General features: G+C 40.8%; 1 protein-coding gene across 1 annotated transcript in view; it reads left to right on the top strand.

Moving 5' to 3' along the window:
* Positions 1-24,215, top strand: part of lrrc9 (leucine rich repeat containing 9) — a 235,868-nt gene that overhangs the window by 198,810 nt on the left and 12,843 nt on the right. Inside the window, exons 28-31 of the mRNA XM_043697264.1 lie at positions 218-354; positions 4,686-4,903; positions 14,916-14,984; positions 21,411-21,536. Coding sequence (XP_043553199.1) covers positions 218-354; positions 4,686-4,903; positions 14,916-14,984; positions 21,411-21,536 — 550 coding nt within the window. The remainder of the gene's footprint in view (positions 1-217; positions 355-4,685; positions 4,904-14,915; positions 14,985-21,410; positions 21,537-24,215) is intronic.

Genomic DNA, 24,215 nt, shown 5'->3' with positions numbered 1-24,215 from the left:
TAAGTTTCAGTGACTCATAAACTTAAGACATCCATGTACCTTTGAAGTTAAACATATCCCAGCCTCTTGCCATTTAACAAGTCTTCTAATTTTTTGTTCTCCCAAATTGTGTTCCATATAAATATATAATTATGAATTTTGCTACATTTTAAATAATAGTTTACATTAAAAGAATTGTTTTCTTGCATGATTCACAATTGTATTTCCCTTCTGACAGCAGAGATGTAAATTATGAAAATCTTCCTCCTGTTATGGAAAGCTTGGAAGTACTTCACTTAGGCTACAATGGCATCTCTAGCCTCATTCAACTACAGTTAAACAGACTTGTAAATTTGAGAGTATTGTGTTTAGAAGGTAAGTAGTAACTTATGCACACTTAACAACAAATGAGAGTGAAAATAAATTGATTTCTATACTTTTTAGATGAGGCATAACACTGCAGTTAAGATGTAATAACTGATAAAGTACAAAATCAAATCTTTGCCTTTGACATTACATGGTTTCCTAAGATATTTAATATGTTGTTCACAGCCAAGATGTGGTCCTCAAGTCTTCACAGTCTAAAGCCTAAGCAATTCACTCCTACTTATGACTATGAGCTGAATTTAGTAGAAATTGACTAATTATCAATTTTGGCAAGTTTCATGAAGCGTTTTTCTCCATGAAGCCCAGTGAGATTTCTCGTGCTATCTTTATAAATTTACCTCATTCATGATATATAATGTCCCATAGTGCCCTACATGTATTTTCCATTCATTGCAGCCTGAAAGACTCACCATTGCCCTGATCCCCTGTGATCCCAGGAGCAAGCATCATCTTTGAAGCCCAGCCATTTTCACAACCTTCCTCGTATTTCTGTCTCCATTTCACACAATCAGTAATGCAAACTTGGAAAATTCCAGTTCAGCTTCCAAAGACAATCAAGTAACCTCCAGGAATCTGCAGTATTAACTAAGACTTGTTCACAGCTAACGACCACATAATTCATTATGATTATCTCTTGGAGTCAAAGAGATATACAGCATGGAAACAGTCACTTCGGTCCAACTTGTCCATCCTGACCAGATAATCCAACCCAATCTAGTCCCACCTGCCAGACCCGGCCCATATCCCTCCAAACCCATCCTATTCATATACCTATCCAAATGCCTTTTAAATGTTGCAATTGTACCAGCCTCCAACACTTCCTCTGGCAACTCATTCCATACACGTACTATCCTCTGTGTGAAAAAGTTGCCCCTTAGGTCTCTTTTATATCTTTTCCTTCTCACCATAAACCTATGCCCTCTAGCTCTAGACTCCCCCACCCCAGGGAAAAGACTTTGTCTATTTATCCTATCCATGCCCCTCATGCTTTTATAAACCCCCTTAGCCTCCGATACTCCAAGGAAAACAGCCCTAGCCTATTCAACTTCTCCCTATAGCTCAATCCTCCAACCCCGGCAACATCCTTGTAAATCTTTTCTGAACCCTTTCAATTTTCACACCATCCTTCTGCTAGGAAGGAGACCAGAATTGCACGCAATATTCCAACAGTGGCCTAACCAATATCCTGTACAGCCACAACATGACCTCCCAACTCCTGTACTCAATACTCTGACCAATAAAGGAAAGCATACCAAATGCCTTCTTCACTATCCTGTCTACCTGCAACTCCACTTTCAAGGAGCTATGAACTTACACCCCAAGGTCTCTTTGTTCAGCAATATTGCCTAGATCCTTAAAATTAAGTGTATACATCCTGCTAAGATTTGCTTTCCCAAAATGCAGTACCTCACATTTATCTAAATTAAACTCCATCTGCCATTTCTCAGCCCATTGGCCCATCTGATCAAGATCCTGTTGTAATCTGAGGTAGCCTTCTTCACTTTCCACTACACCTCCAATTTTGGTGTCATCTGCAAATGTACTAACTATACCTCTTATGCTCGCATCCAAATCATTTATATAAATGATGAAAAGTAGTGGGCCCAGCACCGATCTTTGTGGCACTGCATTGGTCACAGGCCTCCAGTCTGAAAAACAACTCTCCATCATCACCCTCTGTCTTCTACCTTTGAGCCAGTTCTGTATCCAAATGGTTAGTTCTCCCTGTATTCCATGAGATCTAACCTTGCTAACCAGTCTCCCATGGGGAACCTTGTAGAACGCCTTACTGAAGTCCATATAGATCACATCTACCACTCTGTCCTCATCAATCCTCTTTGTTACTTCTTCAAAAAACTCAATCAAGTTTGTGAAACATGATTTCTCACACACAAAGCCATGTTGACTATCCCTAATCAGACCTTGCCTTTCCAAATGTATGTACATCCTGTCCTTCAGGATTCCCTCCAACAACGTGCCCACCACTGATGTCAGGCTCACTGGTCTATAGTTCCCTGGCTTATCCTTACCATCTTTCTTAAACAGTGGCACCACGTTAGCCAACTTCCAGTCGTCCGGCACCTCACCTGTGACTATCGTTGATACAAATATCTCAGTAAGAGGTTCAGTGATCAGTTCTCTAGCTTCCCACAGAGTTCTAGGGTACACCTGATCAGGTCCTGGGTATTTATCAACATTTATGTTTCAAGACATCCAGCACTTCCTCTTCTGTAATATGGACATTTTTCAAGATGTCACCATCTATTTCTCTACATTCTATATCTTCCATGTCCTTTTCCACAGTAAATACTGATGCAAAATACTCGTTTAGTATCTCCCCCATCTCCTCCAGCTACACACATAGGCTGCCTTGCTGATCTTTGAGATGCCCTATTCTCTCCCTAGTTACCCTTTTGTCCTTAATGTACTTGTAAAAACCCTTTGGATTCTCCTTAACTCTATTTGCCAAAGCTATCTCATGTCCATTTTTTGCCCCCCGATTTCTCTCTTAAGTATACTCCTACTGCCTTTATACTCTTCTAAGGATTCATTCGATCTGTCCTGTCTATACCTGACATATGCTTCATTCTTTTTCTTAACCAAACCCTCAATTTCTCTAGTCATCCAGCATTCCATACACCTCCAGCCTTTCCTTTCACCCAAACAGGAATATACTTTCTCTGGATTCTCGTTATCTCATTTCTGAAGGCTTCCCATTTTCCAGGCATCCATTTACCTGTGAACATCTGCCCCCAATCAGCTTTCGAAAGTTCTTGCTTAATACCATCACAATTGGCCTTTCTCCAATTTAGAACTTCAACTTTTAGATCTGGTCTATCCTTTTCCATCACTATTTTAAAATTAATAGAATTGACACCCAACTGACACCGCACTCCCCTGCCCTTATTTCCCAGGAGTAGGTCAAGGTTTGCACCTTCTCTAGTAGGTACATCCACATACTGAATCAGAAAATTTTCTTGTAACAAGTCTTCTTAACAAATTCCTCTCCATCTAAACCCTTAACACTATGGCAGTCCCAGTGCATGTTTTTAAAATCCCCTACCATAACCACCCTATTATTCTTACAGATAACTAAGATCTCCTTACAAGTTTGTTTCTCAATTTCCCTCTGACTATTAGTGGGTCTATAATACAATCCCAATAAAGTGATCACCTCTTTCTTATTTCTCAGTTCCACCCAAATAACTTCCCTGGATGTATTTCTGGGAATATCCTCCCCCCATACAGCTGTAATGCTATCCCTTATCAAAACCGCCACTCACCCTCCTCTATTGCCTCCCTTTCTGTCCTTCCTGTAGCATGTTTATCCTGGAACATTAAGCTGCTAGTCCTGTCCATTTCTGTAATTGCTGTGATATCCCAAGTTCCAAACCATGCCCTGAGTTCATCTGCCTTCCCTGTTAGGCCTCTTGCATTGAAATAAATACAGTTTAATTTATCAGTCCTACCTTGTTCTCTGCTTTGTCCCTGCCTGCCCTGACTATTTGATTTGCCTTTGTTCTCAACTGTACCAGTCTCAGATTGATCTCTTTCTTCACTACCTCCCTGGGTCACACCTCACTAGTTTAAATCCTTCTGAGCAGCTCTAGCAAATCTCCCTTCCAGTATATTAGTCCCCTTCCAATTTAGATGCAATTCGTCCTTCTTGTACAAGTCACTTTTACCCCAAAAGAGCTTCCAATGATCCAAAAATGTGAATCCTTTTCCCTTACACCAGCTCCTCAGCCATGCATTCATCTGTTCTATCCTCGTATACCCTGCCCTCACTAGCTTGTAGCACTGGGAGTAATCCAGATATTACTACTCTCAAGGACCTCCTTTTTAAATTCTTGCCTAACTCTCTGTAATCTCCCTTAAGAATCTCAATCTTTTCCTTTCCTATGTCGTTGGTTCCAATGTGTACAATGACCTCCTGCTGGCCCCCTCCCCCTTGAGAAAATTCTGCACTCTCTCTGAGTCATCCTTGATCCTGGCACCAGGAAAGCAACACATCATTCTGATTTTTCACTGCTGGCCACAGAAATGTCTGTCTGTACCTCGGACTAGAGAGTCACCCCGGACATATTTTTGAAAAACTGTAAACATTCTATACTCGTTATATGGTCTTGCTAGAGGAAGATGTAAATGATCTGAAGTTCCCTGATCAAAATTTATCAATCGGAAAAATGGATTGACTGAATTTGGTTCATCCTATCTCCTTGATTCTGATGAAATTAAATTTTAGTTAAGTGGATGCACACAGTTTCATATGTGCAGTATACATACTATTTGAGTCATTGTAATTCTTTACATTATAGGCAATTTTATTAGTCAGGTTGAGGGGCTTGATTGCCTTCAGAACCTTGTTGAATTATCATTGGAACGAAACCGAGTCCGAATGATCCACGAGAACTCCTTTTTGGGCCAAACCTCTCTCATTGAGCTCCACCTAGAGGAGAATAGGATGCGTGATCTTAACAATCTATATCCACTGGTAAAACTACAGCGACTTTTCCTCGGTGTAAACAAAATCCAGGTAAAGAAATGATTTGTAAGAAAACAGTGTAGTTGTGACTCAGGACAAATAAAACACTTTACATTAAATATTTTTTGAAAAGGTCTTAGTTGATATATATGAAAATGCAGCAATAAATGTTCACACGTCAAGGTCTCACAATAACAATGATCAGGTGACCTATTGTAGCACTCTTATCTGTTATTGTGTCCAGCTGCCAATAAGAGCTTCCGTGTTCCTTTTCAGTTTGGGCGATGGGATATTTTACATTAGATCGTTAAGCCTTGGTTTAATGTCATGACTGAAAGATAGCAGCTCTAACAATGCAATCTGCCCTTATTAGTACAGAACTGAAGCATCAGCCTAGATAAAGTGCCCAAATCACTTACAGTGGCACTTAGATCCAATTTTCTTACTCTATCAATGAACCATTCTATTGACCTTCTGTAAAGTCAAGATCTGCAAAGTTAGTTTTGTTTCTGTCTCCACAAATTATATCAGACCTCCTGAGTATTTTCAGCATCTACACTTTGCTTTTGGCAAAATTATGGAAGATTAGTTTGTTTATATTACACCAGAAACAAAATAAATTTCTTTTTCAAGATAGAAACTGTTATATTTATTTTGAGAAAAAGGTCAGAAGTAATTGTCCTGATTATTTTGCAATGCATTTGTAATGTATATTGCTTTGGTATGTTAGCATATTGTGAAAGATCTTTAATTTATTACATGGATCATAAGATCAGAAATAGGGGCGAGGTAATGGCATTCACCCCCTTTCCTCAAATCCACACCCCATTCCTCTTTCACTAACATCACTAAGCCCACTCCACCATTCAAAAAGATCATGGCTAATCTGTTCAGATCTTTAGATCCAATTTCTTGCCTATCCTTCATCTCCCTTAACTCCCTTGTCAATCAAAGACCTGATGATAAGTCATCATCAAGAACTGGTGTAATCCATGTGCTGTAGTTACACACAATTCTGAGATTGGTGTTCGAGGATTTTGATCCAGCGATAAGGAACTATGACATACCCTGTAGTTCCATGTCAGGCTGATGTGTGGCTTGGAGTGGAACCTGCAGGTCATGGTGTTGCCATACATCTTTTGCCTTTGTCCATCTAGGTGACAGAGCAGTGTGGAGGGTGCTTTAAAAGAAGCATTGGTGAATTGCTGGACCTTGTAGATGGTACACACTGTTGTTCCTTTGCATTGGTGATGGTGACAGTGAATGTTTGAGGAAATATATGAGGTGTCAAACAGTGTGATTGAACTTAGTGTTGAACGTCTTGAATGTTTTTGGAGGTGAACGCATCCAGGCAAATGAGAGTATTCCATCATGCTCTTAACTTGTGCCTTGTGGATGGTAGGCAAGCATTGGGGAATCAAGTCATGGGTTATTTACTGCAACATTCCTAATATCTTACGTTTGAATATTTTCATTCACATAGCCTCCATTGCTCTCTGAAAATGAATTCCAAATACTAATGACCATCTAACAGAAGAAATTCTTCCTAATCTCTGTTCTAAATTTGTGAACCATTTCAATTTGTGTCACCTAGTTTGATATTCCCTCATGAAAGGAAATCTTCCCCCCGCTTCTATCACATTCACAGAATCTTGTACATTTTAATAAGATCACCTCTGGAGTCAGCTATTACGAGGGGGCATAGCTTTAAATTAAGGGGTGGTAGGTATAGGACAGATGTTAGGGGTAGGTTCTTTACTCAGCGAGTCGTGAGTTCATGGAATGCCCTGCCAGTAGCAGTGGTAGACTCTCCCTCTTTATGGGCATTTAAGCGGGCATTGGATAGGCATATGGAGGATAATGGGCTAGTGTAGGTTAGGTGGGCTTGGTTCGGCGCAACATCGAGGGCCAAAGGGCCTGTACTGCGCTGTATTCTTCTATGTTCTATGTTCTATGATTCTTCTCCAATGTGTTTGGTCTATCCTACTCAACTTTTCCTCATAACACAACCTTTAATCCCAGGAATCAATTTAGTGACTCTTGTCTGAATTGCTTTCAATGCAAGTTGAGATCCCTTTTAAAATTAGGAGAATCAAGCTGTACACAGTATTCCACATGCTATTTCATCATTGCCTTTTATGGCTGCATCAAGACTTCCTTACTTGTACACTCCATCCCCATTGTGAAAAAGCCTAACATTTCACTTGCCTTCATAATTAGTTTCTGTGTATATGTACTGGCATTTCATGATTCTTGTTCAAGGACATCCAGGTCTGTACTCAAGCATTCTGCAATCGCTCTTCATTTAAATAACATTCTGATGAAGGGCTTGTGCCCAAAACGTCAATTCTCCTGCTCTTCGATTGCTGCCTGACCTGCTGTGCTTTTCCAGCACTATGCTCACGACCTCAACCTCACATCAATCCATATTATACTTCATTTGCAAGATTTTTTTTGCCCACTCACTTAACCTATCTCTTTGCAGACTCTTTGTATCCTCACAACTTGCTTCCGTACCTATATTTGAATTAACAACATATTTATCCAAATCATGAATAGAGGTTACAAAAATCGAGGTCCAGCATTGAACCCTGTGGTGCTTTTCTACTTACAGTTGCTGACCTGAAAATGACTCAGTTATCCTGGTTCTCTGCTTCCTGGTAGTTAGCCAATCTTTTATCCATGCTAGCATGTAATTCCCAATACCATGAGCTCTGTCTTGTGAAGTAAGCTTTTATGTGGCACTTTAACAAAGGCTGTTTTTGGCAGTGTTTACATGTATGGTTTCATGTTTATCACTAGCATTCTGTTGTACTCCCCTAATTCCTTCCTTTTTATATTACATTTTTAAATCATCTTTTGCTGGTTTTTAAAATTTTCCCAATCTTCTGAGCTTCCACTAACCTTTTCAGCAGTGTATATCTACCGCTTCAATTTGATATCATCCTTAACTTCCTTAGTTAGCCATAATGGAAGGCATGGTGATTCAGTGGTTCTGCAATAACCCAGGTTCAATTCCCACCTTGGGTGACTGTGTGGAGCTTATGCATTCTCTTTTTAGGCTTGATGTCATTGAGGGCATACAAGAGACAGAGTTGGATGGCTAGTATATTTAGAGAAGTGATTATGCAGTCAGGATCAGTCAGATAGACGGGTAACTGTCAGGAAAGGACAAAAGGATGCATTCTTAGCCCCCTACTGTACTCCTTGTACACTCACGACTAGCCAAATTCCAAATGAATGCCATTTACAAGTTTGCTGACGACACTGCCATTATAGAACAGATATCAAAAATGATGAGTCTGAATACAGGTTGGAGGTAGAGTGCTTGGTGTTATGGTGCAATGATAACAACCTCACTCTCAATGTAGGCAAAACTATACTGATTATTGACTTCAGGAAGGAAGGATGAGACGCACCCTTATCTACATCAGTGGAGCTGAGGTGGAGAAGGTTGGGAGTGTCAAGTTCCTTGGAATGACGATAACCAGCAATCTGACCTGGACCTTGCACATAGATGCAGTGGTCAAGAAAGCACAACAACGTCTCTTCTTTCTCAGGTGGTTTAGGAAATTTGGCATGTCCATAAGGACCCTCACCAACTTTTACAGATGTTCCATAGAAAGTATTCCAGGTGCATAATGGCCTGGTACAGCAACTGCTTTGTCCAGGTCTGAAAGAAACTACAAAAAGTTGTGTGCATAGTCCAGACCATTACAGAAGCCAAATGACCCATCAATGGACCCAATTTACTCTTCTCATTGCCAACATCATCAAAGGCCCCTCCCACCCCAGCAATGTTCTCTGCCAACCTTTTTCATCAGGCAGAAGATACAGAAACTTGAATACATGCACCAACTGGTTCAAGATCAGTTTCTTCCCCGTTATTAGACTGTTGAATGGACCTCTCTCACTTCAAATAATGTTATCTTGCTGTACGCATCTCCTGTGTAGCTGTAACCTTGTATGCCTCACTTTGTCTAAGCATCCCATAATTTATGTTTGCTATGATCTGCCTGTGCTGCTCGCACAACAAAGCCCTTCACCGTGCTTAAGTACATGTGACTACAATAAATTAAACTAGGTAAAAACAATGACTGCAGATGCTGGAAACCAGAGTCTAGATTAGAGTGGTGCTGGATTCAGGCAGCATCCGAGGAGCAGTAAAATCGACGTTTCGGGCAAAAGCCCTTCATTAGGAATGCAATAAATTAAATCAAATCAAATCAAAAGGTAAGAAGGTAGTTCGGAAGGCTTCTGTGGCTATTCCTCTCTCAAACAAATACTCAGTTTTGGAAACTTTTGAAAGGGATAGTCTCTCAGAAGTAAAAAGAAGAGGCAATCAGATCTTGGGCACTAAAAGTGAATCTTACATAAGGCTGTTTAACAAAATTTAAAAGAATAATTGTTACAGGGGGCTGTCCTGTCAGGGGCACAAACAAGAGATTCTGCAAGAGTGAGCATGAATCTAGGATAGTATGTTGCTTTCCTGGTGCCAGGATTAAGGACGTCTCAAAACATTTGAAGCATATTGTTAAAGGGGAGAGTGAAATTATTGTAGTTAGGGAAAAGATTAAGGCTTTACAGAGTGAATATAAGAAGTTGGATGGAAAATTAAAAAATGGAAGCTCAAAAGTGGTAATCTCTGGTTTACTCCTAGTTCCAAGCTTGAATGATGGAAGGAGTAAAAAGATGAAGAGGATAAATCAATGGCTGAAAAGGTGGTATAATATAGATTTAGCTTCTTGGATCATTGGGATCTCTTCTGGGACAGAAAAGGCCTGTTTAAAAAGGATGGATTACATCTGAACTGGAAAGTGGGAAATTTGCTAGTTCTATGAAAGTAGACTGTAAACTATCAGAGAGGGGGAGTGGAGGGATCCCACATAGCAGAGTAAATAGAAAGATAGATGAAGATGGTTCAGAATCTGAAAATAACAAATTAATTAGAAAAGACAGACAAGAGCACATCACAGAATAAAGTAACTGAAGAGTTAAACTGCATTTATTTCAATGCAAGTATTCTTACAGTTAAGACTGGTGAATTCAGGGCATGTTTGGGAACATGGGATTGCTATTACAGAAACTCGGCTGAGGAATGGACAGGGCTGGCAGCTCAATGTTCCAGGTTTCAGATGCTGTAGGAAGATTAGAAAAGGAGGCAAAAGAGGAAGGGGTATGGCGATTTTGATTAAGGAAAACATTGCTGTAACTCGAAGATATTTCTAAAAGGTCATCCAATGCAAATATGTGGGTTGAAATTAGAAATAAGAAAGAAATGATGACTTTTGATGGGTTTGTACTATAGGTCCCCAAATAATCAGAAGGAAATTGAGGAACAAATATGTAGAGATTTCAGGTATATGTAAGAATAATAAGGCTCTAATAGTGGGTGATTTTAATTTTCCAAACATTGATTAGGACTACCATGGTATTAAAAGTTTGGATGGTGAAGAAGTTATTACTTGTGTTCAAGAAAATTTTCTTTATCGATATGTAAATATTCCTACAAGAAAGGGAGTAAAACTTGACTTTCTCTTGGATAATAAAGCAGGGCAAGTGACTGAACTGATATTAGAGGAGTATTTGGGTCTAGTTGATCATAATTATTTTAAAGCTAATAGAATTATGGACAAAGATAAGCATTTCATAAATGTTAAAGGTTTTAATTGCAGTTAGGCAAATTTTAATGGTATAAGACAAGAACTTTCAAAAGTTGATGGGCATAAACTATTTGCAGGCAAAGGGTCATTTGATAACTGGGAGGCTTTGAAAAATGTGATAACAATTGTTCAAAATCATTATGGTCCTTATAAGAACATATATTAGATATAGACAGCACGGTGGCGGCACAGTGGTTAGCACTGTTGCCTCACAGCGCCAGAGACCCGGGTTCAATTCCCGCCTCAGGCGACTGACTGTGTGGAGTTTGCACGTTCTCACCGTGTCTGCGTGGGTTTCCTCCGGGTGCTCCAGTTTCCTCCCACAGATCCAAAGATCTGCAGGTCAGGTGAATTGGCCATGCGAAATTGCCCGTAGTGTTAGGTATAGGGGTAAATGTAGGGGTATGGGTGGGTTGCGCTTCGGCGGGTCGGTGTGGACTTGTTGGGCCGAAGGGCCTGTTTCCATACCGTAATGTAATCTAATCTAATCTAAAAAAATCTAATTTAATAGACAACAGGGTTCAAATGAATCTCTTGAATAGTATAAAGGGTGTAAGGACATTTTTAAAAGGGAGATCAGGAAGGGAAAAAGGGAATATGAGATAACCTTAGCAGATAAGGTTAAGGATAATCCAAAGAGATTCTACAAGTCACTTAAGAGCAAGAGAGCAACTAGAGAGAGAGTTGAGACCCTCAAAAATAAAAGAGGTTGTCTTTGTGTTGAACCTTTGGAGAGATTTTGAATGATATTCCTCGTCAGTTTTTATTACTGTGAGAAAGATATAGAGGCTAGAGAACTCAGAGAAATAAACATTGATGTTTTGAAAACAGTTCACATTACAGAAGAGAAAGTGCTGGAGGCCTTAGAAAATATAAAGGTGGATAAATCTCTGGGACCTGATCTAATGTATCCTAGGGAAGTTAGGGAGGAAATTGCGGAACCCCTTGCAGAAATGATAGTATCCCCTATTACTAGGTGAGGTACTGGATGATTGGAGACTGGCTAATGTTGTGCCTTTGTTTAAGAAAAGATGTAAGAAGAAGCTTGGAAACTATAGGCCTGCGAATCTGACTTCGGGGTGGTGGGCAAGTTGTTGCAGATGATTCTGAAAGATAGGATTTATATGCATTTGGAGAGGCAAGGAATCAACATGGTTTTGTCCAAGGGAAACTTTTTGAGGAAGTAACCAAGAAAATTGATGAGGGCAGAACGGTAAACGTTGTTTACTTGGACTTTAGTAAAACATTTGAAAAGTTTCCACATGGTAGACTAGTTGATAAAGTTAGATCTCATGGGATTCAGGGTGAGCTTGCCAATTGGATGCAAAATTGGCTTAACAGCAGGAGGCAGAGAGTGGTGATGGAAGGTTGCTGATTGGACTGGAGGCCTATTACCAGCGGTGTTCCACAGGGATTGCTCCTGGGTCCATTTTTGTTTGTCAATTGTATCAGTGATTCAGAAGAGAATATAGAAGACACGGTTAGTGGGGGTTGTGGATTATTTCAAATTGATGATATAGTGAACAGTGTAGAAGGTTGTCTAAGATAACAGAGATCTTGATCAGTTGGATCAATGGGCTGTGGAATGATAGATGGAGTTTAATTTGGATAAATGTGAGGTATTGCATTTTAGTAAAACAAACAAGGGCAGAACTTATACATTTAAAATTAGAATTTTGTATAAGTTAGAGACCTAGGTGTTCAGGTTCATAATTCTTTGAAGTTTGTATCACATGTAGACATAGTGGTTAAGAAGACATTTAGCATGCTCAAACCTTTTGAATATAGGCATTGGGATGTCAGGTTGAATTTGTACAGGATGTTGGTGAGGCCTCTCTGTGTGCAGTTCTGGCCTCCCTGCTATAGAAAGGATATTATTAAGCTGGAGAGGATTCAGAAAAGATTTATCAAGATGTTGCCGGGAATAGAGGGCTTGAGTTATAAGGAGAGGCTGTATAGGCTGGGACTTTTTTTCACTGGAGCGTAGGATGTTGAGGGGTGACCCTATAGAGGGTTATAAAGTCATTAGGGATATAGATAAAGTGACTGGCAGGTGTCTTTTCCCTAGGGGGGGGGGGGGATTTCATGACACAGAGGCATATTTTTAAGGTGAGAGGAGAAAGATTTTTAAAAAGTCATGAAGGACACCTTTCTTTACACAGAGTAGTTTGTATGTGGAATGAACTTCCAGAGGAAGAGGTGGATGCAGATAGAGTTACAACATTTCAAAGACATTTGGATAAGTACATGAATAAGAAACATTTGGAGGAATATGGGCCAGCACTGACAGGTGGGACTAGTTTTATTTGGGATTATGATCAGTATGGACTAGTTGGACTAGAGTTTGTTTGAGAAATTGTCTTGAGAAATAAACCAGCAAATGGCTGCCAACTATTTTGTTGAGTGGAAACAGATGCAGTGCATGCTCAAGATCTTTCTTTCTGCAAAGAGTCAGGCCGTATATATTAACAAATGTAGCTTCGAGTACATGCAGTACATCACACGATGGGCCCAACTGACTATCCTCTATAGGTTGTAAGTATCATTATTTGTATGCTTAAAATAATCTAGCAAATGTTGTCCAGTTTGTAGAATTGCATCAACTGTTTGGACACTGTGTTGCATGTTTTGTCTGCTTGTGTTTGGTCAGTGCCTTGATTGTTACAAACAGCTGAAGAGATATGATCTACAGTCTTTGAGATGTATGGCCTACATACTTGGCATTACGCTGGCTATGAAATTCATAAATCACATTTCTGATTTGTGTTATAGACAGAATCTAGAGAAAAAGGGATGGAAAAAAAAGCATGGCAAATAACAGTCAATCATCATCAAGAGACTGAATAGGCTGGGGCTGTTTTCCCTGGAGCGTTGGATGACCTGAAAGAGGTTTACAAAATCATGAGGGGCATGGATAAGATAAAATAGGCAAGGTCTTTCCCGTAGGGTGGGGGAGTCCAGAACTAGAGGGCATAGGTTTAGAGTAGGAGGGGAAAGACATAAAGAGACCTAAGAGGCAACTTTTTCACACAGAGGGTGGTACGTGTATGGAATGAGCTGCCAGAGGATGTGGTGGAGGCTGGTACAATTGCAACATTTAAGAGGCATTTGGATGGGTATATGAATAGGAAGGGTTTGGAGGGATATGGGCCAGGTGCTGGCAAGTCGGACTAGATTAGGTTGGGATATCTGGTCGACTTGGATGAGTTGGACTGAAGGATCTGTTTCCATGCTGTACATCTCTATGGCGCTATGACTCTATAACTGTTGCCTTCTCCGTGGCAAGACCTGTATCAATGAGAGTCCACAATGAGTACTCTCTTCTCATTCAATATAAGTGCAGGTCATTTTGGTATCATGCATGTTTCGTTAGCACAAATTGGCTATAACGCAATTTATCAATTGTGAGCGCTGTTTGGACAATGCAAACTTTCTAATGAACAAGCATAGCAATTTTCTCTTGCAATCTTATACAGTGTGATTTTCGGTCATGCTTTTTCCCTTTATGATATTCTTGTGATTGTCCTGATGATTGCAAGTTGAAAACTTTGACCAAGGATATTTTTTATGAGCAATACTCAAAGTTCTGTCTGACCAATTACTTGAATATTAATTGTTTCAAGTTATAAAATATATCCTAAATGTCTCCCACTGTTTCTGTACTACTTACAATTTAGCCTACTTTTCCATTTCACTTTAGTCCTCACTATGATCATATCCTTGTAATTTATTTTAAATTCCTCTTGACGCCATCAGTATCCTCATTCAATCAACATCTCAACTACCACCATCACTGCTAGTTCCAGCATGATGTCACCATCAAACACATCTACTCCTCCTCTCCTCTTTCAGCGTTTCAATATGACTATTTTCTGTGACAACATGGACCATTCCTCAACTCCTAAATTTTCTACTCTCGCAAACTTTTTCCGGTGGCTAACTATGTTCCTTCTCAAAGTTTCAACAACCTGAAGTTTCAGTTTTGTTTTTGTCTCCACTGATGCCCTTGATCTGCTGAGTATTTCCAGCAGTTCAGATTTCTAGCATTTGTAGTAGTTTGCTTTTGTACTAAAAGTGTATATTATTATTCAAAATTTATATTTAATATTTTTCTGAAAGCATAGGAAGTTTTATGGACTGTATATAACTAAATTTCAAATATTTTAAAGCATGGAAGTCAAAAGGTATAAAACATATAAATCAAAAAGCCATAGAAGAAAGAGCATAGAACATGTGCTGAGCAAACTTGTGAAAAACTAGGTGCATTTAAACATGTGATATGCAGTATTTAACAAATCTATTGTAATGGAAATGTGAGGAAACCTGTTCAACTGTTCTGTCAATCAAGATTTGAGATACTGTCATAATAGACGTGATATTAAACAACTTATTTTTCACAGGATATAGGTGAACTGGAAAAACTTGATTCACTTCCAAATTTGACAGAGCTTTCAGTTGTTGGAAATCCTGTAAGTATTATAATTTTGTATGTTGTATATAATTTATAATGTATCAATTAATTGCTCAATCAAAATTGTTTTGCACAAATCATAGAATCCCTAGAGTGCAGATGGAACAAAGATCAAAGAAAATTTACTGCCCAGGAACAGGCTGTTTGACGCCCCCAAGCTGGGGCCGATCCAACTCCACTGTCTAAATCTATTGTCCAATTCCTAAGCATCCTCTGCTCCCATCTACTCATGCATCTGTCCAGGCACACTTTAAATGAATCTACCGTGCCTGCCTCTACTACCTCTGCTAGCAACACGTTCCAGGCACCTACCACCCTCTGTGTAAAGTACTACGTGTATCCTCCTTAAATTTTTCACCTCACACCTTGAAAGTGTGACCTCTTGTTATTGAATCCCTCACCCTGGGGGAAAAAAGCTTATCTCTATCCACCCTGTCCATACTCTTCATGATTTTGTAGACCTCAATCAGGTTCCCCCCTCAATCTCTATTTTTCTAATGAAAACAATCCTAACCTACTTAACCTCTCTTCATAGCGAGCACCTTCCATACTAGGCAACATGCTCGTAAACCTTCTCTGCACCCTGTCCAAAGTGTCCACGTCCTTTTGGTAATGTGGCGACGAGAACTGTACAAAGTATTCTAAATATGGCCAAACCAAAGTCTTGTACAATTTTAACATGACCTGCCAGCTCTTACACTCAATACCCCATCTGATGAAGGCAAGCATACCATATGCATTCTTGACCACTCTATCCACCTGTGCAGCCACCTTCAGGGTACAATGGACCTGAACTCCCAGATCTCTCTGCTCATCAACTTTTCCCAAGGCTCTTCCGTTTACAGTATAGTTCGCTCTAGAATTCGACTTCCCAAAATGCATCACCTCACATTTTCCTGGATTGAACTCCATCTGCCACTTCTCCAGCCAACTCTCCAGTCAATCTATATTCTCCTGTATTCTTTGATAGTCCCCTATGCTTTCTGCTACTCCACCAATCTTAGTCTCATCTGCAAACTTATTGATCAGACTAACAGTGCCCTCTTCCAAATCATTTGTGTATATCACAAACAACAGTGGCCCCAGCACTGATCCATGTGGAACACCACTTGTCACCTTTCTCCATTTCGAGAAACTCCCTTCAACTACTACTCTCTGTCTCCTGTTGCTCAAACAGTTCTTTATCCACCTAGCTAGAACATCCTGCACACCATGTGACTTCACTTTCTCCATTAGTTTATAATGGGGAACCTTATCAAACGCCTTACTAAAGTCCATGTATCTGACATCCACAATCCTTCCTTCATCTATCAACTTGGTCACTTCCTCGAAGAACTCTATTAAGTTGGTAAGGCACGATCTCCCCCGCACAAAAGCATGGTGCCTATCACTGATAAGCCCATTCTTTTCCAAATATAAATAGATTTTATCCCTCAGTACCTTCTCCAGCAACTTTCTTACCACTGACGTCAGGCTCACTGGTCTGTAATTACCTGGAATATCCCTACTACCCTTTTTGTACAGGGGGACAACTTTAGCAACTCTCCAATCCTGCGGCACTTCACCTGTGTTTAAGAATGCTACAAAGATATCTGTCAGGGCCCCAGCTATTTCCTCTCTCTCGCCTCCCTCAGCAACAGAGATAGATCCCATCTGGTCCTGGGGATTTGTCAACCTTAATATCCTTTAGCCTACCCAACACATTCTCCCTCCATATGTCAACGTGATCCAGAGTAAACAAACTTCTATCTCTAATCTCAACATTCATCATGTCCCTCTCCTCAGTGAACACTGATGCAAAGTAATCACTGAGAATGTCACCCATTTTCCCAGGTTCGACAGACAACCTTCCTTCCTTATCCTTAGTGGACCAACCCTTTCTCTAAGTTACCCTCTTGCTTCTTATATATGAATAAAAAGCCTTGAGTTTCTCCTTAATTCTGCTCGCTAAAGTTATTTCATGACCTTCCTTTAGCCCACTTGATTCCTCGTTTAAGATTGGTCCTACTCTCCCAATATTCCTCCAAAGCCCATTCTGTTCTTAGCTGCCTGGACTTTATGTATGTTTCCCTTTTCCTCTTGGCTAGTTGCACGATTTCACCTGTCATCCATGGTTCACAAATCTTGCTTTCCTATCTCTTGTTTTCAAAGGGACATGCCTTTCCTGCACTATCTTCAACCTATCTTTGAAAGCCTCCCACATATCAAATGTGGATTTCCCTTCAAATAGCTACTACCAATCCACATTTCCCAGCTCCTGCGAATATTGATGTAATTGGCCTTGGCCCAGTTTTAGTACTCTTCCCTTTCACTTTCCACTTTCATCTTTGTCTACGAGTATTCTAAAACTGACATAATTGTGGTCACTATTCACAAAGAAATCCCCCACTGCAACTTCTACCACCTAACCTGGCTTATTCCCAACACCAGCTCCAATATGGCTCCTTCCCTCGTTGGACTATTGACACTCTGCTCGAGAAAATTTTCCTGGATGCTTCTTACAGGTACATACTCCCAGGCACCAATCCAAACCCTAAGTTCATCTGCCTTGCATTAAAGTACATGCACTTCAGGTCACCGGTTCTTTTGCGTTCATCTGCTCTCTGCCCACTCTTCCCCTTGGTAATGCTAACTTCATGATCCTTACAGGCTCTAGTTCACACGTCACTGTCTACTAGTCTTCTCTTCTCGTTCCCAGTCCCCTGCTACATTAAAACCTCCTGAATAGCAGTAGCAAAGACTCCCCAAGGACATTAGTTCCAGTCTAGTTCAAGTGTAGACCATCCAATTGTAATAGTCCCACCTTCCCCAGAACCGGTCCCAATGTCCCACAAATCTGAACCCTTCCCTCCTCCACCATCCCTCAAGACATGTGTTCATCCTGCCTATTTTTTCATTTCTACCCTGGCTAGCACATGGCATTGGTAGCAATCCTGAGATCACTACCTTTGAGGTCTTCCTCTTTAACTTCTCTCCTGCCTCGTTGAATTCTGCTTTCAGGACCTCATCTCGTTTTTTTACTTATATCATTGGCTGTTCACCCTCCCCTGCAACCGATCGGTGACATCCCTGACCCGAACATCTGAGAGGCAACATACCATCCAGGAGTCTCGTTTACGGCCTCAGAACAGCCTATCTACTTCCCTTACAATAGAATCCCCTATAACTATGGCCCTATGAATCTTTTTCCCGCCCTTCTGAACAGCAGTGCCAGCCACGTTGCCATGATCCTGGCAACTGCTGCCCTCCCCACTGAGCCATCTCCCCCCAACAGTATCCAAAACGGTATACCTGTTTTGGAGGGAGATGACCATAGGGGACACTTGCACTGCATTCCTACTCTTTCTCTGCCTTTTGGTCACGCAGTCACTGTCTCCCTCAGCAATTCTAATCTGCAGTGTGACCACTTCACTAAACATGCTATCCACGATCTCCTCAGCATCGCGGATGCTCCACAGTGAGTCCATCTGCAGCTCCAGAGCCATCATGCGGTCAAACAAGAGCTGCAGCTGGACACACTTCTTGCAAGTGTAAGAGTCAGGGACGTCAGCCACATCCCTGAGCTCCCACATCAAGCAAGAGACCTTTGAGTTTGCACCAACACTGCAAAGAGCATGCCACCCAGATCCATGCTCAGTCTTTACTTGCCTCTCTAGTGCTTACATACGAATTCTGAATAACAACTTCGGTCATGCCACTGTCACAGAAGTTGTATTTCTCACACCTCTCCATTGAGAGGAATGATCTATACTGTAAACATGAGGATCAATTCCATCACCTTTGTGCGACCAACAGTTGCAGTTTTCTCTATTGCAAAACCTTTTTGAGAAATACCTGTGTATATATATGTAGATATTCAAGATATTAAAAAAATTTATTTTATTTTATTCATTTCTGTGACTTCCCACTGGTACGTATATCGGTATACTGCAGTAGCGCATCTTGGAACTCATTAAAATGTGAAACTTAATCGTGATTCAATGTTTATCAAAATCCAGTGGAAACAGATATGAGTAAGATTATTAACCAATGAACAGGAAATGGTACTCCACTCAATCTTCACCTAGTTAAATGGAGGCACTGAAGCTAATTGTAGTTCTTAGGTATTGCCTAGCTGAAATCATCCCCTATCATGTACAGCCTTCCATATACCAGCTTAAAAATGCATCTCCTGGATGCATTTTAATAATTCTGCTTCCTCTCAATCTTTCACATTGTGAGTACCCAGCTAATGTTTGGGAAGTTGAAATCCCCTACTATCAATATCCTCGTACTTTTACACTTGTCTGATATTTACTTACATATCTACTCTTCTGTTTCTTTCAGACTGTTGGGTGGCCTACAGTACACCCCCAGCAATGTGATTGCTCCCCTTTCGTTTTTAATTTCTACCCATATGGCTTTATTTGAGGCATCTTCTGCTATAATTGTTTTCCTGATTAATATTGTGACACCCCTTCCTCTTTTATCTCCTTCCCTGTCTTGCCTGAAGACCCTGTATCCTGGAATATTAACTTGCCAATGCTGTCCCATTGTCAACCATGTCTCAGTGATAGCAATTGCATCATATCCCTATGTTTTAATTTGTGTCCTCAACTCATTTGCCTTATTCATCAGATTCCTTGCATTAAAATAAAAACCATCCAACCTTGCTAAATTCCCTTGTACTTTAACTGGCCGACAATTTCTATGCCTCCTGACTCCCTAGCTGTCTCTAATTTTGACCATTCATCTCCCCTTGTTGAACTGTCTCTCAGGATTCCACCCACCAAACAGACGTTCCAAAAAAGCACTATAAACCTTCCTACAAGGATGCTAATCCCATTTAGGTTCACTGCAACCAGGTTCCACCAGCCGCTAAAACAGTCCCAACATCCCAGAAATCTAAAGCCCTCCCTCCTGTACCATCCCTCCATGCATTCATAGAATCAAAGAATCTCTACAGTGTGGAAGCCGGTTATTTGGCCCACAGGGTCCACACCAACCCTCAAAAAAGCATCCCATCCAGACCCACTCCATCACTGTAACACTGCATTTCCAATGTCTAATCCACCTAGTCAGCAGATCCCTGACATAACCTATGTACCTAACCTGCAAATCTTTGTACAGGCCATCTGCGTCCTTCTCTTTCTCTCCTTTCTCGTCATTTTCTTTCTCTTCTTTTCATCATCATCTGACGTCTGGGGAAGTTGGAGGGTGCTTGGTGGGTTGTCGGCTGCAGCGGTGGCAATGCCCAGAGCAAGGACTCCTGGCTGTGGGAGGGCCAGAGTGTGGACTTGGCGGGTGGTCAGCTGTGGCAGTAGCGGTACCTGGTGTGACGACACCTGGCTGCAGTAAGCCTGAAGCACAAGAATTCTTTTGAGGCCTGGGTCACCTTGCAGAGACTTTGCTGGAGCTGTGTTTGAAGAGCCCTTGTACAGAAGAGGAACTCTGTTTATGTAATTTTTTAAAATTCTTTTTGTATCTCAAAATGGCACCGGATTTTTTACTATACCTTTTTTAGATAAATTTGACAATAAATAAGTCCTAAGCCCTCATCATAATCATAATATATGCAACAATCTCTGTTTACATGCCCTCTCAGAATGCCATGCAGCCATTCAGTGATATCCCTGATCTTGGCATCAGGGAGGAAACATACCATTCTGGAGTCTCTTTTGCAGTCACAGAAACACTTATTTGTTCCCCTTACAATTGAACCCCCTTCGACTTCAGTCCTGCCATTATTCTTCCTCCCATTTTGGGCAGCAGATCCGCTAATGGTGTTGTGAAGTTGGCTGCCACTACTTTCCGCTGCACAGTCATCTTCCCCAATAGTATTCAAACAATATATCTGTTAGAAAGGAGGCTGGCCACAGGGAACTCTTGGACTACCTGGCTTCCTCTGCTCTGCCTGATGGTCACCCATGCCCATTTTTGCTGTTCGATCTTCGCTTGCAGTGTGACCACCTCACTGAACATGCTAGCCACAACATGCTCAGCACTGCTGATGCTCCACAATGATTTCACCCTGAGCGCCAGCTTTGAAATGTAGTTCATCAGTAGCTGCAGCCGATCACACTTTCTGCACACATGTTCTCCAGGGGTGAGAAACCGTTCAAGTGTGGTATTCTATGTTTTGTATGTCTCAGGTTGCCATTTAACTACCTGGAGAATTCAGGTTACCATTCTTAAAAAAAAAAATCGATCAGTTTGTGGTTGTAAAGGTTTGGATCAACGTTGAATGGGTCTACAAGTTACAATGAACAGCAATTCTTATAAGGACACTTTAAAATATAGGCAATTCTAAAACTAATAAAATGTATGAAATTCTGAGTGTGTTTGATTTATGTCAATCTTTTCTGAATCACTGTAAATGTCAAAACCATTAAGATGATAATCAAGTGATACTCTATTTTAAGATTACATTGTAAATTTTTTTCAGGTCTCTCGTAAAATGTTGTATCGTCCATTCCTAGTGTTTCGATTGACAAAGCTTCAGATATTAGATGGCGTACCAGTCACTATGGATGAGAAAGAAAAAGCTGAATTTCTATTGTGCGAGCATAATGTAAGACTTTTGGTGGTTTAAATGGCTAGCAGATATCCTGTGACATTGTTAACAGTATAAGCTAAACAATCGATTGGATTGACATAGGGATGGTTTGCTATGTGGTGTGTTACATCATGGTCTCTGATTTAGGATGAAATTCCAATCCTGTTCAGGGATTCTTTACATATAAAGGGAAATCTGACCATCCATCCAATAGAACAATGCCCTACAAGTTCAATTTTTTAAACATAAACAAACTTATTGTATACAAAGATTTTAGGGGAGGTGATGATATAGTGGCAATGTCACTGGAATAGTAATCCAGAGCCCCAAATTAATGCTCTGGGAACACTATCAGTTTGTGCGATGTGAGTAGTGGTAGCTAGGGCAGAATTTATTGCCCATCCCTTATCGCCCCAGGTGATGGTGATGTGTCATTTTAAGCCACTGCAATCATTTGGGTATGTTCCTTGCCGTTAGGACAGGAATTCCAGGATTTTGACCCGCAGTAGTGAAGGAGCAGCAATATCGTTCAATGTCAGGATGGTGTGTGATTTAGAGGGGCACTTGCAGATGATGGTGTTCCCTTGCGTCAACTGCCCTTGTCCTTCAAGGTTGTAGAGGCCACAAGTTTCAAAGTACTTTCAGAGGAGCCTTGCTGAGTTGATGCAGTGCACCTTGTAAATGTTTCATACTGCTGCCACTGTGTCAGTGGGAAGGGAGTGATTGCCCGACAGATTGCTCTGTCCTGGATGGCTTTTTGAGTGTTCTTGGACCTCCGCCCATTCAGTCAAATTGGGAGCTTTCCATCACTCAACTGACATGTGTTATTGATGTTGGACAGCTTTTGATGAGATAGGTGGTGAGTAACTCCTAGAATTTTTAACCACTGACTTGTTTTTGTAGCCACAGTATTTATATAGTTCAGTTTCTATTCAATGCCAACCTATAGGATTTTGATAATGGGGTTTTCAGAGATAGCAATGTCATTGAACGTTAAGTGGTAATGGTTAGATTCTGTTTTGTTGGAGATTATCATTGTCCAGAACTTGAGTGCCTGCTTATCAGTCCAAGCCTGGATGTTTTCCAGATCTGGCTTCATATGGACGTAAACTGCTTCAGTATCTGAGGTGTCACAAATGGTGCCAAACATTGTGCAATTATTGTGAACATCTCTACTCTGCCCTTATGATGGAGGGAATGTCATTGACAAAGCAGCTCAAGATGGATCAGCCTAGGACACTATCTGAGAATTCCACAAATGCCCTGGGGATGAGGTGTTTGATCACCAACAACCAGAACCATCTTCTCTTCATGCTAAGTACGTCTCCAAATAATGTAAAGGATTTTCCCTAATTATCAATGACCCTATTTTTGCTAGGGCTTCTTGATGCCATTTCAGTGAAATGCTGACTTGGTGTCACTCTTACCTCACTGTTGGAGTTCACATGTTTTGTCCATCTTTGAATCAGGTTGTAATGAAGCCAGGAGCTGAGTAGCCATGGCGTACACAGCTAAGCATCTAGGTAACACTGTTGATGATCGAGATAAGACTGATGGGGCAGTAATTGTTGGGTTGGATTTGCCCTAATTTTTATGTATAAAACATAACTGGGCAATTTTTCACACTGTCTGCCAGATGCCAGTGTGCGGTTGCATAGAACAGCTTGGTTTGGGTATGGGGCTGATTGTGGAGTACAAATCTTCAATACTATTTCCAAAATATTATCAGAGCCCATAGCTTTTGCAGTGTCAAGTATCTTCAGCTGTTTCTTGATATCACATGTATTGAATCAAATTAGTTGAAGACTGTGATGCTGGGGACCTCAGGAGGAGAATCATTCACTTAGCATTTCTGGCTGAAGATGAATGTAAATACTTCAGCCTTGTCTTTTGCACTGATGTACTGGGCTTTTCCCTATCATCAAGGATGGGAATGTTTCTGGACCCTCCACATCCTTAGTTGTTTAGTTATGCACCACCATTCATGACTGGATATGGCAGAACTGCAGATCTTCGATCTGATCCATTGGTTATAAAATTGTTGAGTTTTGTATGCTGCTTCCACTGTTTTACAAGCAAGTAGTCATATGTTGTATCTTCATCCAAGGAGCAGGACAATCGACGTTTCGGGCATAAGCCCTTCTTCAGGAGCCCTTTCCTGAAGGAGGGCTTATGCCCGAAACGTCGAGTCTCCTGCTCCTTGGATGCTACCTGACCTGCTGCACTTTTCCAGCAACACATTTTTCAGCTCTGATCTCCAGCATCTGCAGTCCTCACTTTCTCCCTGTGTTGTATCTTCACCAGGTTGACACTTCATTTTTAGGTAGACACGGTGCTACTCCTGACATGCCCTCCTACATTCTTCATTGAACCAGGATTATTCTGTCAGCTTGTTGATGATAATAGTGTGGGAAATGCCTGGCCATGAAGTTACAGAATGTGTTGGAATATATTTCTGCTGTGCAACTTGTGGATGTATAATTTTGAATTGCCAAATCTGTTTGAAGTCTTTCCCATTTAACACAGGGTAGTCCCACAAACCATGATAGAAGGCTTGGCATATCTCCCAAACGAAAATGCATAAATTATTTGCTTTCTAAAGAGGATCTAAAGAGGATCTTCATGTTTCAGTCATGATAAGTGTCGACAAAATGCTTTAACTTTGTGTCTCTTTTTAGCAGTGTGTACATTCTG

This window comes from Chiloscyllium plagiosum, chromosome 10 (genome assembly GCF_004010195.1).
Source record: "Chiloscyllium plagiosum isolate BGI_BamShark_2017 chromosome 10, ASM401019v2, whole genome shotgun sequence".
In the NCBI taxonomy this organism is placed as follows: Eukaryota; Metazoa; Chordata; class Chondrichthyes; order Orectolobiformes; family Hemiscylliidae; genus Chiloscyllium; species Chiloscyllium plagiosum.
The sequence above is the reverse complement of the archived record's forward strand: the minus strand, read 5'-3'. Positions and strand labels throughout refer to the sequence as shown.